Below are 20,000 nucleotides of genomic sequence, written 5' to 3'. Positions count from 1 at the left end.
AAAGCACGGGCTGTGCCTTCTCTGTTTATAAAGATCCAGGGGAAAAAAAGTGATGGGGCAGAATTTAGGAGTTCTGAGTTACAGGCTTCATGGTTTGGCACTCACCTAGGGAAAATTGACTCTTGTGCAACTAAAATTACATTTAATGCGTGGTTAATGTGAATGCTCTCAACTGAATGCAAGGCAAGAGGCTTAGGGTATATCTGAGTCCTCACTGCTAATAGGTTTAGGGCAATTAGTCTATTGACTTCTGTAAATCACATCTGTCAGAGAAAAAAACCAAGGTTATTTTCAACATGCCACTTAACCTGAACTGATAGATTATGGCTCAAATTACTGAGCACAAGGGGATGCCACTGTATCTCTTTAGGAAGGAGTAGTTTTAACTCTGAGAAGTTGTCTGAATTTATAAAATTTCTTATGACTCTTACATCCTTAAGTGCTTGCTAAATTGTTGCACCCAAGATACAAGTCCCTGTTTTAGGTCTTGTGTCTTCATTGAAAGATTCTTAACCCAAGGTTTTTTAAAAAAAAAAAAGGAGAAAAAAATTATGTAAAACAGTGACAGTTTTCTGCGCAACTGACTTTTTTTAAAATACTATCCACCTTAATTACTTTTTTTTTATCATGACTTTTTTTTTTAACAATAAGGGCAAATAAAAATGTTTCCTTTAATTTTTACAAATTAGAAGAGATTAAACTTCCCTGTAAATTCTTTATTGGACAACTGATTAACAATATTGATTCACTCAATAAGCAAAATACAGGTTGTATTTATCGAACTGTTTTACTTTCCAACCGTCCCTGAATGTTATCTCTAAATTTAAGTAACTAATGAATGGGAATTATTTACGGGAGTTAGCTTGGAGAACATGTTGCTCTGTGGCTGTTGTTTTTCTTTTTGAATCTTTTTTGTAAATACAGTCTTTATTTAGAACTCACAGTTGCCCTTACTCAGCATAGCACTTAAATACGTGCTTAAATTTAATCAACAGGGAACCCTCTCCCTATTCAGCAAAATGTTTGAGCGTTTGCTGAGTTTTAAGCACATCAGTCAGTTACAGATTCTCGTTTGAGTACAAACTGATCTCGGTAGCTGTGTCCCTGTTGGTCCCTTTGTGCAGGGCAAGTGGGAACTTGCGTCATCTTGTCACGAGCCATGGCAAGTCCTGTCCCCTGTGGATGAGAGGCCACCTGCATGACTGAGGCCAAGTGAGGTGACAGTTGTGGTTACATTCATTATCAGAGGTGATTGACATCTGTCTCTTTATCCCCCTGACCAGGACCCACTGCTGCATTTGATTTATTTTAGGAAGACTAGGAAAGCTGGAGAAATAAGAAGGTTGCAGCAGTTACTGCCTCTTGTGTCTGGCCCCTTTTCTTAGCCCTCCCATCCCATTCTCCTGCACTGTGCCAGCACCATGGCAGCAGAGAGAGAAAAGGACTTAGCTAACATCAAAATATGTGCATCAAGGTGATATTCTGGACCTTGTTAACCACACTAACATTTCTGGCCCTACACGTCTGCTGCAGGGCACTGTGGAGGTATTAGCAAGCTGTTCAGGGAGAATTAGGTTTTTCATTAACGTCTTTGTACAAAACAGATGTCATCGTCCGTTCAGATCTTTCAAATTTACAGGACAACGTATTCTGTGATTTAAACTTTATTTCATGAGCTAATTAAGAAATATAATAACAAAGATGACAAACAGGCTCAATCCCCTTTTGCCCAGACAATCATGTGAATTCACTTATTCGCCATTCAAGTCACAAGGTTTCAGAACTTATAACCCATAACTCTTAATATCATGCACCTATGAGCAAAAGAAAAGAATTAGTTACCTATCCGACGGTGAGAGCGCTCATCCTTCCTCCTCCATCAAGTTGCGGTGTCCCCTGTGTCACACCGGGAAGCATGAAAGCCTCAGCAGTCCAGCTGCTGTTGGATCCGCTTCAAAAGCTTTTTGGGTAAACTGACGTTTTATACCCTCCAGCTTGGAGGTTTGGTCTATACGATTTCCTTAAGTTAGTGGATTCTGAGGAAACTGCCAGGCAAAAGATAATGGCTGCTGGAGACAGCAATTTGCAGGTGATAATGGTGCATAATGGTCCTTTAGCTCTGTCTGGCCATCTGTCCTGCCTACGTGGTTTGACCGAATGGTGCTGCTCCCAGCATACATCAGGCCTTAGCGTGAGCTGGGTTAGCCAAAATCTAAGCAGGAGTTGAGTGAACAGTCACAAACTGAGTATCAAAATACCCAAGTTGACTCCTTAGATTCAAGCATACATTTCAGAGTCTCACCATGTTTATAGGGTAGGGCATCCATAGTATGGAGCATAAGTTCAGATTTGCTTTGTCCTTTCTAAGTGAAGAAGTATCCATTCTATAGTCATTGTCTTAAGAAGTTTTATCATTTGTTTAAAAATCAACATAGAAGTTGGAAGAGGTTTAGTGTAATTTCTTCAGCCTGTTGCTGCCCGCAGCTGGTTTCCTTAGCAACCTTGAATGTACCCTCTGCGTACTAGATGGGAACTCGCTAAGCTGTACGACTGCGTACCCATTACATACTGATGTAAGTAATGTTCAGAATTTGGCCACATTGATGGTAACAGATCTTGGTTAGGTTGGTCCCTCCGTGCACTTTCTTCACGGGAAGCCAGATTACCCTCTAGAAAGAGATGCTGGATTTAATCCTCTTTCTCCCCCGAGACAAAAGATCAAGATATACTTGCTCAGGAAACTGAAATGTAAGACACGAACGTTCGTAGAAAATTTTATGCAGGGGCAAGTTGGAGAGTTGGAAAGTCCTGACGCTGGTAAGAAGCAGCAATGTGTGGGATAGGACCCTACCTTCCCCTTGCGCCAGCAGATCGCTAGGAAGAGACAGGAACATTTTTCTTCATGGTCCATCTGTTTGTAGCCCAAACAAACAGTTGGCTGTTTCCCCTTCTCTCCATGGGACAGTGATCTAAGGAAGCAAGTGTCCCGCTGAATAGTTTTTCCCTTCTTGCTGTTCTCTCGGAGCAACACACCTGTGTGTTGCCACCTATTTTGGCCATGCTAAAAAGCGATATCAGAATAGAGAGAAATGATTGCTGTGACAGCATGGGGCCATACCCATGCCCTGGCCATAGCGAGATGCTTTGTTCCATTTCATTCCCTGTTTAGCTCACCTTAGCCTGGATGTCACTGCTCTGTTGCCATTGGGCTGCCCCAGCCCTTGGAACCCTACTACCTAGGGGACGTTTTTTAAGTATCTACAGGGCATTTCTCTTTAATAATATTTCTGTGCTTCAAAATGCACAGAAATGCAATTTTCAGAAGGACCTCAGCATTGAGCACAAGTTAAAGTCAGCACAAGGCAGCTGTCAAGCTGCTTCTGGAAATCCCACTAAGCATCTGTCTTCATTGTAGGTGAATAACCGAAAAGCTAAAATCCTTGACTTTCAGTTACACCTGAGCTCTCAATGACTAAGACTTCAAATTCTGAGCCCAAGGCAGTTCTGAAAATGGGATAAAGGATTTTACAGGATTTAGGTGAGGTTTACTTTGGTGGCGGGAGGCGGGGGTTGGGGTGTTTTTCTGGGTGTGTTTTTGGGAGAAAGTTGCTCTAGGAGATTTTGCCTTGATTGATTCATTTGATAAATTTTTATCAGCAACATTTCAGCCTTGTGTGTATTTTAGTTTTGTTTTTCTCTTTTTGTGAGAGCGACGGTCAATAGCCAAGCCTACAAGCAGCACTTGCAGTGGGTCATGATTGTACTGTTTAAATTAGAAATGGTTGGGGCTGTATAGAATGGCAGCAAATGCATTGACTTGTGATCTTGGCAGCAAACTGTCTAGAGGCTTAGTTGCTTTGTTTTGTGTTTGGGGTTTTGCTGCTTGCTGTTAGTGTTATTTTTGTGCTACTTTTTATATATGCCGTTTGCTCACTTGAGTGAGACAGAAAAGCACAAATATCTCATGGCTGTGTGTTTTGTGATGTCTCAGGGCATAAGAAATAAGAGCAGAGCAAGAAAGTAAGTTAGAATTAAGATCATAAACTACAGAGGACAAAACAAGACCTAAAGATCTTTTGCATTTTTCTTGCCGAAGTTTTTACTGGGCTCTTTCTTATTGCCAAAGACTTGCCTTAGTCAAAAAATTTTTATATGAGTGAAGAGCCAACTTAATGTATGTCACGTACCGCCACCATTTATTTTTCCTACATATCAATACAGCTACTAGAATATTATTTTAGTGGCTAGCATATGCTGTTCATAACACGGGGCCTTACTTAGGGGCTGAGCACTTCCTTTAGTGTGTTTCTTTGTAGAAACTTGGAGAATAAAGTAAAATCTAGTAAGATATATATATATTAAAAAAAAATTTATATATGTGTGTCTGTGTTTTTAAATACTCTTAAACTGATTTGAAATGTCTAGAGGCTAGTTAGGTTTGATTTCACTATAAATTTTTCTTATTAAAGCAATTATTATCACTACCCAAAGCAGGTTTCTTAATTTTATTTTAAATGCTTTCTGTTCATTAATTCCTGGCTGATCTTTAATTATCTAAATGTTTGGAAGGATCATATCCAGTCATGAGTCTACTGGCTGCTGGAATAGAGTTTTGAAACGTTATTTTTTGTTTGGGTTTGTTTTTTTGGTCAGAGAAAATAATTTGTTTTGAGTATGCTTTGTTTTCACTGGATCCAAGAATGCTCCAACTAGTCACTGAACTCCGTGAGACTTTTACCTAAATAGGGGTAACATGGTTTAGCACACAGCTAGGCTTGTATTCTGTAGAATAGCCAAGTAAAAGAGGAGGATAAAGAAGTCCAGGTAGAGTAATTAGCACTGACTTTATAAATCTTGTTGTACTAAACAAAACATGGAACCTTTGATCAAGTAACGCTGGGAAATGGCCAGGGAAAAATAAACGAGGGAGGTGATAATGCACCTGAGGTTTTTGTGGGGTTTTGTAGCTTTGTCTAGATCCAGTAGTAGATAAATAAAATAGAATAGACTATTTCAGTTGGAAGGGACCTACAACGATCATCTAGTCCAACTGCCTGACCACTTCAGGACTGACCAAGTTAAAACATGCTATGAAGGGCATTGTCGAAATGCCTCTTAAACACTTACAGGCTTGGGGCACCGACCACCTCTCTAGGAAGCCTGTTCCAGAGTTTGACCACCCTCTCGGTAAAGAAACGCTTCCTAATGTCCAGTCTAAACCTCCCCTGGCGCAGCTTTGAACCATTCCCACATGTCCTATCACTGGATACCAGGGAGAAGAGATCAGCACCTCCCTCCTCACTTCCCCTCCTCAGGAAGCTGTAGAGAGCAATGAGGTCGCCCCTCAGCCTCCTTTTCTCCAAGCTAGGCAAACCCAAAGTCCTTAGCCGCTCCTCACAGGACATGCCCTCCAGCCCTTTCACCAGCTTTGTTGCCCTCTGGATGCATTCAAGGACCTTCACATCCCTCTTAAATTGTGAGGCTCAGAACTGCACACAGTACTCCAGGTGAGGCCGCACCAACGCTGAATACAGCGGGATTATCACCAATCTTGACCGGCTGGTTATGTTGTGTTTGATGCACCCCAGAATGCGGTTTGCCCTCTTGGCTGCCAGGGCACACTGCTGACTCCTATTGAGCCTGCTGCCACCCAGCACCCCCAGATCCCTTTCTGCAGGGCTCCTCTCCAGCCACTCCTCTCCCAGTTTTTACTTGTGCGCGGCATTACTTCATCCTAGGTGCAGAATCTGGCATTTGGACTTGTTAAATTTCATCCCATTAATCATAGCCCAATGCTCCAATCTATCTAGATCCCTCTGCAAGGTCCCTTGTCCCTCAAGAGAGTCAACAGCACCTCCCAGTTTGGTATCATCAGCACACCTGCTAATAATCTGTGAAGAATTTCAGTGCTGCCTTAGCAGATTATAGGAACAGATGCTGAAGACCCTTGATGTCATGAAGTGGTACTGCAGTCCCTAGATCTGTGCTGAGAGGGGACTGGGAAACGCAGGTGATCATCTGTGCTGGGGGACATGAGCAAAACCCAGGCATATCCTCAGCTGCCTCTGCCAAATGCCTCCTGACTTCTTTAGGAGGTCATCCCATTGCAGATGAGCCCTAGGCAGAGGGCTAGGGCTCAGCAGCTCAGCCACAGGATTTGGCTCTCAGATTGCAAGAGTGGCCTTGAGTGGGCACCATTTGCTACCGTTGCCACCCTCACATCCCCGGCAGCAGCTCAACATCAGCCGGCTGAGCCAAGCCCACAGTTTGGCTTGGGCTGCACCACCTAAGTGTGCTTCTGGGTTCTGCCTGTTACTGCTGAACGTAGAAGAAGAGCTGAGAGGATGTCCTTGCAAGGGACTTAGAGAAAATTGACATTCTCTGCAAACCAGATAGAAGCTACCACACACAGAGATTGTTTTTCATGAGTCAAGGTCTGTGTTGCCCCTGGCATTTATTTTGTGGATAAATTGCAGGCATAAGCTCTGTCTCCCACATCTTCTTACCCAGGATGTCCTTCTGAAGGGAAAGGAAATGTGTTCTTTACTTCACGGTTGTATACAATCCAGCCTGCCTTGCTAGGGGAATTTAAATCACTCTGCTGCTCTTTGGCCAGTTTCTAGCACTTGTAAAGCACATTAGAACAGTAACGTTCTTGTCAGTGACATGGTGATTTGCTTTGCAAACCTCACAGCCTGGAAAGTCAGATTTGATTCTGCAGACAGCCTGTAGAATACACTTATTGAGATGTGATAAGTAACCTGCCTTCTCGTCCTCTGTCTCACCAAACTGAAGAAACAAAGCCCGCGAAATGCGTGCATAATATCTCCATGTGTCAAATGTGGGAAGCTGCTCCTTTGCAAACACTTCTCTCTGTCAGTCTTATAGGGAAAGAGACACAGGCATCATTATCAGAGAGGAGCTACATGATGCATATGTATTGATAAGAGAGACTTGGAGTGATGGAATGATTTTTTGATGGCAGCAGTGTCTTCCCTTCTATGTGTATACAGCATCCAGCCCTGAAACAGATAAAAACAATGATATTACAGTCAATGTTATTAACACCCAGGTGGAGCTGAAGATGTAAATCTAGCTAGCAACATGTGCAGGATTGACTTTTGATGTTGCTTGGTACAAAAGGAGGCCTTCCTTTGGCACTTTCAGTCCGTTCTGCCGCTAGCTTGGAAGGATCATCTGCTTCAATTCAGGCTTGTTGAGAGTGGTGTTTTATCTGGCACAAAAATGTGAAAGAATTGGAAAAAACACTAGTGTCTCAAGCCATGGGGGGGGGGTGGGGGGGAAGCACCCAAGGATTCACAGTTGACTTTGGCTGTTTGATGGGGCTGCTGTGGGATGATTTGCTCCAGGAGCGAGAGCCTGATTTGCTGCAAGAACAGAGCATCAGCAGAATGTGGACATTAGAGAATATGGACTCTGTGTTGCACCCTTGAATGGGTGCTCGCAAATAAGCCACAAAATACACCTGCTTGTGCAAAACGAGTGAAAAAAACAATCAATCAATCCACATTTTCAAAAAAATCCCTGAAAAAATGCCTTGGCATGAGCCAGATCTTATGATCTGTGAACAGCTTTTGTCTTCTGTGCTGGTCAGTCATCTAGCCTTGGCATTTAGGTTTTTAAAAGACTGAACAACTTTTAGGTATTTTAAGCTTCGTTTACTTGATGCTTGGAGTGTGCCTCATTCAAGAGGGACTGTAGTGCAGGATTTGTCATTCTCTTTCAAAGCATGTCGGACCCGCAGTAAGCGCATTCAGAATCATGCCTGGCTAAATTCTTTCGCAGACCCTTTTTCCATCCTCAGCCAGTACTCCTGCTGCCATCAGGCAGCTATTTTCCTTGAGTAATTGCATTTCTCTGGAATTCTCATTTTCAGAAAAAAATTGCTAAAATTTATGGTAGAGTTCACGCAGATTTATTGTGAAAACGGTCAGGTGAAAAATGTACAATAAGATTTAGCAATAAAAGTCATTCCTATTGCCAGCGGTTGTGTCTTATCAGCTGGGAGTTTGCAACAAGCCTGCCTGATTGACAGAGTAGGGAAAAAAACTAAAGCAGAGACTTCTGCTGGAACCTGAGGCTTTACCGTAACAAGGTGACCCCAGCAAAGCAATAGACTCAGTGATGTCTACAAGCAGGCTTTTCTACTTTCTTCCCTTGTTTCTTAAAACATTCTCTTAAATGTTGATTCATTAGAAATCTCACTAATCATTTTCTCTGTTTCTCAGCAAATCATTTTATTAATTAAAATTGCCACTGAAATGTCTATCTGATTTAAACAGAAATTTATAAATGGACAACTTTTAGGATACCATTCATTCTAGGTACTTTGATGTTGTTAATTAAATGATGTAAGGGGAATTTTTCTTAATAAGAACAGTTAGTAGTTGAACTGCTTAGTGTCGTGCAGAATAGCAGTAATGATATGCAAAAGTTTGGGCCTTACACAAGATGAGTTGTTGGCGTTACAAACTGCCTTGTTAGTTCCTTCTGCCTGGAACTGTGACTCAATGTGATACCACACGGCTTGAAGCCAGCCCCAAAGTCAGGACCTGCAAAGGGCACTTTCCATGCTTAGTGCCTGTTTCTCCCCATATTCAAGGGTTCGTTTAGGAACCAGGGAATTCAGCTGCAGTTTTAGGATCTCAGTACTTGGGGGAAAATGCCGTGAAACATGTGTGTTCTTTTCTGGATGGGAATTGGTTGGAGTTCCCTGAAAACCAGTAGTAACAGATTGCTGCTGTGGCTAGCTGTGTCTTAACGTAGCAGGAGAGGGGAAACCTCCCTTCCTTTCCTTATGGAAGCTTATTTGAGGAGGTAAAGTGTTTCTGCAAGGAAGAGCCAATGTTACCTTTTCTGACTTTGTCCTGCTTCCAGAGTCAGAAACGAGTAATGAGAGTTATAAACCAGAAGGTGCTTCAGAGAGCTACAGAAGAGCGAGAAGTCCTTACCAGCTTGAGGAATAGAAGAATGATGTGTGAGACTTTGGGTTTGGATGGGACCTTGAGGTGTCATCAAGCCCCAAGCTGTTTCCACCTCAGGACAGATCAGCTCAACCCAGACATGCATCATTCTGCTACTGAGATAAAAATTAGTTGTTCCATGAGAAACCGTTGCTTATACCTCCCTCTGATCAGTGATGGGTTTGCAGATGAGATGGGCCATGTTTTTTTTCAGGTGTGGCCAGTCCCAGACTTTGAGCTGAAAGTACTAATTCGCTCTAAAGTTTGCCATTGATGGTATTAGTTTATTCTGCTGGTTTTCCCTGGTGGCAAATCTGGGAAATAGATCTGCCTGGGCATGTTCAGAGCGTGCAGGCTGTCACAGTAAAGGCTACTGGTGCTTCATATTGGATTTGTTTATTACAGAAGCTGTGTACCAACAGCTAGTTTTTTTAGGTTTTCCTATTTGTATAGAAAACTTCTTATTTCTTCAGACCAGACATATTACCTCAGGATATTTACTCTGCATGTATAGAAATCTTAGACTCACCTTGGAATATTTTCATTTCTTCAGGGTTTGCTTTTTAAGTAAAAATCTGCCGGTTTGAGGAAGAGCACACCCTGTAATATATTTTGCCTGTAACACTTAATGCCCAGCATGGTGTGCCAGGAAAAGGGCATATACTGTCAGTGCTGATAGGCCACGTCTAGCCCTTTTCTTTTTCACATTATTACAGTTGTCTTTGTCCATTAAAATCAAACATGGACTGAGCAGCCACATGCTAGGAATCACTAAGTGGTATTTAAACAGATGCGTATCATGACTCTGAGGCAAGCAGCACAAAAGACCTCACACCACACAGGCATTCAGCATGTTAGGAAAACGTGAGATGGATATAGCCAGAGGCTCCAATTCTCCCTTCCACCCGTGGAGGGCATGCAGCACCTCGCAGGACTGGGTGAACGGGTTAGAAGCAGAAGGAAACAGACTTCTCCGATACTGTCTTGTAGTGGAATTAAATGTCTGCCTAGAAGTGTTTCTGACTCTTCGTTAGTTAATGAAGTTTGGAACTTTCTTGTGATGGTGGTCAATGTTGTGGGATGTACAGATAACTCTGAAAAGCCATCCCTTCTTATATTTTGGACGTTTGAGCTGGTTGTATACAATCTGTCAGCATCAGCACGTGTTCAGTGGCCAGCTGTGGTACTGGAGTTCATAGTGAATATGCAGATAATGAAAGATTCTGTAAAACATTTTCAGGATAAACATTTTCCATTTTTGTCTTTTGCCATTTGAGAAACAGAGACTGAAGTGCAGTCTTTAAACCTTTTCTTGCTGTATCCTAATGTTTGAAAAGGACTTGTAATTTTGGATCTTGACTTGGAAACAATTTAAAGGCGGCTGATTTTCAGTGTCTGGAAATGCTGCACTTCCTGACTAATCAGACTCTTTTGACATGTCTTAAATTGGGCACTGAAATAATGGATAGACAAGTGTAAGTAGTTGACTTAGGACAGCTCTGTAGGGGTTTAGGCAAAAATGCTTTAACACACAGATATGCTCTGAGTATGCACACAGCGAGTTATCACTGCTGAGCAGACAAGAGGTAACTGATGAAGGCACAGTAAGTCAATCATGAAACCATTAGCCCATGCTCAACCAAGTGATGTACTCCAAATGACAAGCCCTTTTTGAAAAGTGTAGGCCTGTTCTATTTCTGCATCAGAAGAGTCTCCTGGTAGCACTGAAAATGGCTGGCATAATAAAACTTTTCTCCCAAATACAGTAAAATGTATTATTTGGACTTCCCACACTTGATCAAAGTCCTGGAAGATTCAGCAGGAGTCTCCATTGACATTAAATGAGGTCTGTCCTGCCATGTAAGTTGGTGACTCTACAGCTGCTTTGTAACCTGGACCACCTATGCTGGGTAAAACAGGCAAAGAGAAGCGGTTGCAGCAGCTGTATTTGCATACTAAGGGAATGGGCATGCTTCTCCTGAATTTCCTGGCTTGTTTGGGGTTTTTTTGTTCTTTTTTGTTTCTGCAGGCAGATGACCATCTGTCCTGGCAATGTAAGCACAGCCCTGGACTAGCTAGTACGGCTAAAGCTGTAGCCAAATAAAAACCCATCTAAATGGTGAATTCTTGGAGAGAAAAGAAACCTGATTAGTTTACAAGTTTTATTTTCTTTCTTTTGGAAGTATTTTTGCAGAGCTGAAAAGGGAGAGTTCTTTATTGCTTGAGTAATGCTTTGAAGTTTGGTCCTTTGCCAAAAGCCTGTTGACAGTAACATCAGGGTTGTTGGTGCTCACTGGCATCATGTATTACTTGGGGATCTTTAAAAGCTCTCTGAACAGTTTACCAAGACTTCATTAACATTTGATTTCTACCTAAGTGAGGAAGAAATTATTACTGTGTCTTTTTTACGGGTGGATAGGCAGCAGTAAGCAAGTTGAATGATTTACCTGCCTCTTAGGGCACACTCCCCAGTCCTGGTAGAGATCCCAGGAGTCTGACAAAGAAGTCATCTCTTTCTTTTTAACAAGCAATCTGACATCACCTTATGTTGCCACCATTTCCATACCTTCTCATTGTTCATGTAGTATCTTTCTGGGAAAAATGAAGTGACAGATAACCTCAAAGTTTCATTTCACAGCTATTTCCTGTAGGTGCAAATCAACATCACCCTTTTCCCTATGGTTTATAGTTATTCCTTTTTTTTCCCCCCTTCAATTTTAAATGGGGGAGGTTTATCTGAGGTGTGGAGATTTCTCATAATCATTCTCTCGCTAGTAGGCATGACGAAGTTTCTAACCCTCTCTTTTCTTCTTGTCCTCAGGAAACCCGCTGACTGTGGCCTGCAAAGCTTTCTTTGGATTCAGTGGAGAATCAGGCCCCATGATCTACTGGATGAAGGGGGAAAAATTCATAGAAGAATTAGAAGGTCACATTAGAGAAGGCGAAGTCAGGTACTTTTTGGAGTATTTACTGTTAAAACATGATATGTCCCAAAAGCCTGTTGGGTTTTTTTTAAACAGGTTTTTAATTGGAAGTAGAAATAGTTTTCTGTCTAAAGAGTGATGGATGACTTGGAACCAGGGAAGTGTGAGTTGCTTCCTCTCCTTTCTAGCGAATAAACTCTAAAGACATTGTGTGGCTATCTATGTGCCTGAAAATATGTTATCAAATTCCCCTGATGGTAGCTGCAGCATCTCTTGAGTGTTCTGGGGGTTGATTTTAGCCCTGCATGGAAATGATGCTGTCCACTGCAGCTGCCCCTTGTGGCAGTCCTTGGCAAGATGACATTCATTTCAGCATCAGTGTTAATCTTAAAGATGAATGGTCTCCTGTCAAAGTCACCATACTTTTTCTCTTCTACTGAATGTGTTGTCTGCCTGTGATACAGCTCTCCGTATGTCTTAACCAGGGCTTTCAAAGAGCAACGTTTGTTCCTCCATGCTTAACACTTAAGGGAGAGAAAGAAGTCGCTGTGTGAAGATGTCCGATATCCAGCTTGTGCTTTTCTTGTTCCAGATGCTGGTTATCATTTGCTGTACCAGTTGTGAGGAAAACAAACACTTGTACCCCCATGAACTTTCATGGAATTTGCACCTAACAGCATCTTCTTGTCTTCCTTGTTTAATAATCACCTGATTAATAGCTCTTTGAGCAAAGACTAAGCTATGCTTATACTATGGACAAGGTGGTCCTGGCTCCTATAGACATGATGAATATAGATTATAAAGAAAGCCAAGGTCTTTGCACCTTCCATTGCACATTTTTTTGGTCTAATTTCTGAGTTGTTTGTTTCTTGTAAAGGTGATTTTGGAGAGCAGGCAGAGAGAAAGGTTTCTTTGCTTTATTACTTGATCAATAATTTGAAGTTCAGCTGTTTAGCCACTAGTTATTAAGATACACTAAAATAACTGACCTAACATTGCACCTTAATTGCATACAGATAAAATTTATCATGTATTGCCAGCATGGCTTGAAGTATACAATCCTCTTTTGGGCTTCTGACCACAAAATACAATTATTGGAAACATTTACCATTGCAAGTAATCAGCATTTAATGACATTGTCTTCTCTCTGGTGTTTATATATGAACAGAGTGATTTTGGTCATGTTCTTCCTTTGCATCAGAAGGACAATTTTAGGCTTGTATTTAAAGAGCTTTCCGGCTCTAGCACAGTTCAAAACTTTTCCTTTATGTGCATTTGTTAATGAAATTGAGTTTGAAAAAGCTGTATTTGTCCTTCATTGTGCCATCTCATTACACATTAATGTTTCAAATTAATTTTGTGATAACTCCCTTTTCTCACTCCGTTAAAATGCTTTGACTCAGTTTACAGCCCCATCACAATTCAATGAATCTTCTCTTCAACAAAGCTAGTTATCACGTACCTAATTTCCTGTGCATCACAGCCAGCATTAAAAACATAGCATTTACCAAAACCTGCTGCATCGTTACCAGCAGTGCCACAGTCTATCCCTTTTTTCATTTAGAAGTAGCTATGGCAACTGCAGTAGTAACTTTTTGCGAATGATTTTTTCACAGTAACAACTCTTGTTTATGTGTCCCATTACAGGTATGCTGCTTCAGGGAAACTAAGCAGCACTAACTGTTCTGTCAGTGCCGTGAGCCAGCCCACATCTTCCACCCGGTTATATTTACTGATGTATTTCAAAAAATGTCATGTATGTTTCAAATTTGATGAGCCACGGTGAACTTGCTGGTTAGATGCTTTTCCCATCAGTTTGCTTCTATATGGTATTATCAGCACGTTTCTGTTAACGCTGAGAAACTACAAATAATTGGGAATTGTTACAACCCGTCCAAGATACTTCATGGGTTGTTCCTTTGGCAAATATCTAACATTTTAACTCTGTAACCTCTGTAAATTTGTTCACAAATTTAGTAGCACTCTGAATTTTTGGTGCTGTCCTTATCCTGGACTGTACCCATCCATTGTGTTGCTGGATTTGCTGTATGTGATGAGAGTTCAGGATTGCAGATCAATGCAGTGTAGGTCCATCCCTAGTTTGCATCTTCTAGCATGCGTAGTTACCAGTCAATTAGTCTGCTTTTATGAAAGCGCTGAAATAAGGATGCACGTGACTTGAGCATTTCTGTTAAAATCAAACCCACTGAACTGTGTTTTTGGTAAGCAGACTTCACCATGAGTAATATATGTGTAGCTCTGGGCTTCTCGTTATTTATTAGACCTTGTTACAGAGCCTCATAATAAAAAGAACTAATCAGCATTGCAGGACTCTGAGGTGATGACCCCCTCTCTAACCTGCCTCCTTGCCTTCCCTTGAATTCAGATCCCCAATGTTAGGCATGCATAGGGAGAAAAGGAGAAAGAGTCTTTGCTTGCCAGGTGGGTTCTTCACAGCGGTAATAAAAATGTCATGTAAATTGAACCAGGGCTATTAAAGAAGGAATCAGAGTCTTTAAGCCTGCCTGCAGAGTTGTCAGTTGTACCTAATTATCAAAGGAGCCCACAGCGAATTTCAGCACCGTCTCTCTGGCATGGCAAAGAAGTATCTTCAGGCATAAATCTTGCTCTCCCAGCCACCTATGAGTTGCTTTTTTTCTTCTTCAGGCACCACCACAGACAGTTTGCAGGTGCCTCATAATGCTCCACTTGTAGAGCATGTTTGTCCTTTTTTTCTTCCTTTCTTCTCCATTTTTAAAGTGGAAATAGTTTAACTTGTTCTAGAGGCATGAAAAGAAGTGAATGGAGACATTTTGAACTGCAGCCTTATTTCTTCCTGCTGGTTAATTTAACATTCTAGCTTTTCACGCACAGAAGTCCACTGATGGTTCCAAAACACTCAGAGAAGATGAGGATGCTGTATTCTGTTAGGGGGGGATGCTGAGGGAGTGAGGCAGAATTACCATCACTGCCTGGCTAATGTGCTGGGTACTTTGCAGAGAAGTATGGAAATGACAGCTCTCTCCTGAAAAGCTTATACTATTCAAGTAGACAATTTGTGAGCAAAGAATGAGAAACATGGTGCAGGAAAGTGGGAGGGAAGATCACCGTGCCATGTTCTTAGTTGAACTACTTTTCTTTGGAGAGGTACTTATGTACACACACATCTGTCCTTTCTTCTACAGACAATTGTTAAGGACTAGAGTTGGTATCCCTGTTCACAGTCCAGATCCTCAACTATATAAAGAATATAAGTTTCCTTTTCCTTCCCAACTCGCATGCAAGTTAGTAAAGGTTTGGAATTAATGCCTTAGTCTTGCAAAGAGACCCAGCTGAAACTTTCTTATGGCCTTTACATCTGTAATCATACAAAGCCTGAAAATATTAGGAAAATGTGGTTTCAAAGGAAATGTATTTTAACTTTAGATTCAACTTAGTGCATAAATGCATTGGAAAAATATGACAAAAGATTCGAAAAATTGGAAACATTGGATTTTTTCAAAGAAAACATTTGTGATCTGAAATGACGCTTTTGTTTTTAATTCATATTTTCTTAACTGAAAAATAATCAGTAGACAAAATGTTTTGTTTCAGATCAAATAAAATGCTTCAGTGTGAATAAAAAGAAAGCAAGTTTAAAAAAAAAAAGAAAGCACTGGGTATTTTTTTTACTTCCGCCACCTCTTCTCCTCCTCTCTCCATCCTGTTTGTTGGGGCTTGTCAAGCACCATTGATTTACCTGTGTATTAAATGATGGAATTACCCCTACAGTTTGTTCATCAAACCAGAAAAAAGAGCCACAATTTTCTCAACTTGTGGGAGCTGGCATGTGTTGGTAGTGTTGCTGGCAAAGTTTCCCCCAACTCAGACAGGGACAGAGCTTCATCTTCTGGGCGTGCAGCAAATACTGCTGCAGCTTTAAGGTCTTACTTCTTGATACTGTATTCCTTTTCTTCCCCAAAAATATTGTGCTCAACGTGCCCTGAACCAAGTACAAAATGCAATCAATGAAAGGCTGCACACATATTAAAAAAATGTGGGTGACCAACTGTGTATTTCTGTGGCAATAATGAATCATTAGCTGTAGCGTACTGGTTAAAAGAAAAAAAAAGAGGGAAAAAAAAAGCAGGAATGAAAGGTTTAACACCACTAAGAGCTTTCTACACTTTGCTACCAGCATAATGTTTAAGAGTCTGTCAGCATTTTCATGATAGATCCCATTCTAAAGAGTTCTCTTCCTAAAGATTGCAATTAGCGTGAAAATAAGTGAAAAAAAATTCTCAGTCCAAATGCGTATTCTTTTTTATGAAAGCTCCTTTTTAGCTGATCATGTATTATTTAAATTTAGGTTAAGGGTTGATTATTTTATTTTAAATAGATTCAGAATAATAGTTTATTTTATCTTAATTGTAATCTTTCTTCATTTTTTTCTGCATAAAATATGCTGATTATAGTAAACACATGACAATCTGAACATTCACACAGTGCTCCAGATTAGTGTCCCAGATATCTTCTCTGTTAATGATTTTATCTGTTCCTTGCAGCATGACTTGTAGGCCAAAATTTGTGGAGCATATTATTTGCCAACAGAGAAGACACTTTCCTGGGTTTAAAATATTTCGCTATATATACATACAGAATTTTAATACGTAAATGAGAATTGATTTATCTGACCCCCAATGATTTAGACTGATTTGAGTCTGCAAACAGATCATGCTCTCTTGAGGGGTTTCTTTTCTGGCCAGAAATGATGCAAATTCAGCCTTTCTTGCATTATTTTCAGCACTTGGACTCAGGGCCAGAATAAAAAAAATGCAAAAATACACAATAATAATTTGCAAAAAAGATGCAGTCCAAGTTTCCAAATGCAACACACATGCCTGTTCTTAAACTAATGTTTTTCCACTTCCTTTTTTGCAAGTTACACAGCCATGGTGAAAGAGGCTGATTGTTGTGGATGCTCTGGTACGTGTTCTGAGTTCTGTCAGATCACACAAGCCTTTAAAGGCTATGTGCTGTATGAAATCATACTGTAAATATATGGTTTATAGCAGTCAGACTTGCATTTTTGATTGGCTAGTACAATGCCTTCATACTTCACTTTTGATTTGTTTTCAAATTTGGAGTTCCATGTTTATTATACGAAATTACGTACATAAGAAAATGTGTGTGTGTGCATTGGAAACCCCCAAAAAACTTTCGTTTGTCATAGAGAAGTTTGGGGTCAGAAAACACTTGCATTTACTTTGCATTCTTTTTAATGTTCACATTAGAACAATGACATGAAAAGACTGTACCTCTGGCCTGAAAGTCTGCTAGAACTTTCTATTCCCTTTGTGGGGATTTTGCAAGTCTCCTCTGTCCTCTCAAAGGAGCATAGAGCTCTTGTTCTTGACACCATTCCCTTTTAAAGTCAGGATCTAGCCCCTAAAAATAGAGGAAAATTCCACAGAGTAGCACAGCTCTTCTTGTTGGTTTTCCAGACTTCATTAAAATGTATCACAATACCCAGCCTTTAAAATATTGCCTTATAATTGGCTGAGCAATGGCATAGTAGTGCGTATTTACTTCTCTGGAAAGTGAGTAGTCATTACTCCTTTTAAAAGAAACATTTTTTTTAGCATTTAATTCTGGTGGAGCCGAGGTAAACAAGCCACACTGGAACCATTGCACCCGTAGCCACTCTTCCTGCACTTGATTCAGCTCCTCGCTACAGACATGGCGGGAGAAAAAGCTTTTTGGTTGTCATGAAAGATGCCTCTCTCTAGGAGTGAAGGAGACCAGGAACAGTGTGTATCTTGCGCTGACAAACCATGGTTCTTTTGGGAATCTTCCACCCATATTAACTCAGTTAAGCGAAGACTGTATCCTTCCTTTCAGACTCCTCAGAGAACATCTTGGAGAAAAAGAAGTTGAATTGACATTGATCTTTGATGCTGTAGAGGAGGCAGACCTGGCTAACTATACATGTCATGTGGAAAACAGAAACGGACGGAAACATGCCAGTGTTCTTCTGCGCAAGAAAGGTAATTCTCTTTAATTATCTGCACTCTCGCCTGCCTCAGTAGCAACAGGTCAGCCAGTAGGGAAAGCCCTGCTGACCTCTCTGAGCCAGGCTGGACTTCTGTGTGCCTACTTGGAGCTGAAGTATGCTTGTGTTACAGCTTCAGTTTACCATTTGTGAAAAAAATTCATTAATTGTTCTTTAGTCTCTAGTGAATCAGCCTTGCAGGTGATGCACTTGCATGGAATACAGTCACCCATAAAGCACCAGTATAATCAGTGGAAGTATTTTGGTCTAAACAAGCTATGAATTTGACTCAGAGTTGACTGACTAGACCAGAGGTAATTGTGTGATGGAGTTAAAATGTGCATTTCTTAAAATAGGTACCTCAGCAGTGAGGTTAGATGTTCTCCTATTTCGCCACTTCCTGGCTTTGCTGTTTAAATTGAAAGCTTTAAACAGTTGCCATGCATTTTGATTTCTAACTGCATTGGGAATGAAAACATTGCAGTGGGAGCTACAAATCAATGGAGAATTATCCCATCGTGGTTGCTTTGCTTGGTACTGTACCTGGAATTGGGAATACCACTACTGACAAGTTACCTGTAGCAGAAGGGAAATCATTTGGGTTTGAATGTTCCAAACCAAAAGGTGCCACTATGCTCTGCTGTTTGTAGAAGTTGTTATCATAAGGAGTGTAACAGTATCTCATTACAGTTCTTACGTTGTTTGTTCAGTCCCTCTCCTATTCATAAGTAGCGTGACATTTAAATAAGTAGGGTGACAAGGTGTTCTCTCTAACATAGTATTAGTACAAAAGCTATAAGACAGTAACTGTTGGGAAAGCAAAGGAAGGTTACACACTGGGGATAAAGACGTAATGTGAAACCAGAGAGCCATCAGCACAGGAGATTGATTAAAGAGTTAATACATTGTCCAGATCTCTGCCATTATTCTTGGCTGTAAATTAATTTACCAAAAGAGAAGGAGAAATGTTTTCACGAGGCACACCTGCAAGTGCTGTTCCAGTCCTTCGTGTGCTTTCGGACCACTAAGGCAAAGGGCATGCTTCTCAGCAGATTGTGGATTGCGGTGGTAGTGTCAGCTAAAAAAGCCAGTGCTCTCCATCGTCACCCATGCAGCAAAATCCCACAGAAGTGTCACCATTTGGAGAAGGTTTAAATATAGTATTAGTACCTGAGTGTGCTGCAGATTGACCTCTGAGCCTAGGGTAGACATCACCATGGGACAAGTGAACTAAGAGCCAGGTGGAAGAGCAGGAAGACCAGCCAAGGCCTCGCTGGATGGGGCACCGCAGTTCTGGAAAATATCCATAGTCATTGGTTCACCTAAAGGCATGCAGGATGCGAAGTGCTGTGTTTCACGGCTACGATCTGTATAAAATGAAAGGTGAGGGAGGGGTGGTTTTGGGACAAAAAAGGGCTATGAGGGAGAGGAAACTTTTGGGTCAATGTCCTCTTACTTTTGCTATTCATTCATGTGACCCGCAGGTTATACGTGTAAAGAGTATGCAATCCTGTTAAAATCAGTTGAATCAAGTCCTACTTACACAGTTTCCTCTATACGTGAGAGTTTTATGTCCTCCCAGAAAGAGGGGCATAACATAGGTTATATTTTACGCTAAGTGATAAGAATAAAACACGATATGGAAGGTGGAAACCACTCTGAGAAACAAGGGCCTGCAGTTGTGGTGTGGAACACACACGAATGTATATTTAACATCTAAACTGACAGGATGTCACAACTTTAATTCAGGAATCTGGTCATCATGGTGAAGGATTAGCCTCTTTAGTGCAAAAAGCGTTCTACCTTTCCATCCACTGAACCTAATAAATATACAACTGATATTAAGTATATCTATGTTGACACTGTTAGATGTTCAGCTGTGTTGCATATATTAGAATAACAACCTAGGTTTATTTATAACAAGAAAATGCAGACATTTCAGAGCTCTGCTGAAATTATGGAAGAAGCACTGCTGAATACAGAATTTGGAAGTGGAAGGGATCACTTCTCAGCTACTATTTAATTTCTCTCTGCACTGTGGCTGTGGAAAGCTTATATTCT

General features: G+C 40.9%; 1 protein-coding gene across 1 annotated transcript in view; it reads left to right on the top strand.

The window, feature by feature from the left end:
- The window catches only part of IL1RAPL2 (interleukin 1 receptor accessory protein like 2), a 391,471-nt gene that overhangs the window by 353,008 nt on the left and 18,463 nt on the right, over window positions 1-20,000 (top strand). Inside the window, exons 7-8 of the mRNA XM_075162335.1 lie at window positions 11,806-11,935; window positions 17,789-17,934. Coding sequence (XP_075018436.1) covers window positions 11,806-11,935; window positions 17,789-17,934 — 276 coding nt within the window. The remainder of the gene's footprint in view (window positions 1-11,805; window positions 11,936-17,788; window positions 17,935-20,000) is intronic.

This window comes from Calonectris borealis, chromosome 13 (genome assembly GCF_964195595.1).
Source record: "Calonectris borealis chromosome 13, bCalBor7.hap1.2, whole genome shotgun sequence".
NCBI lineage: Eukaryota > Metazoa > Chordata > Aves > Procellariiformes > Procellariidae > Calonectris > Calonectris borealis.
This window is presented reverse-complemented; position numbering and strand designations above follow the sequence as displayed.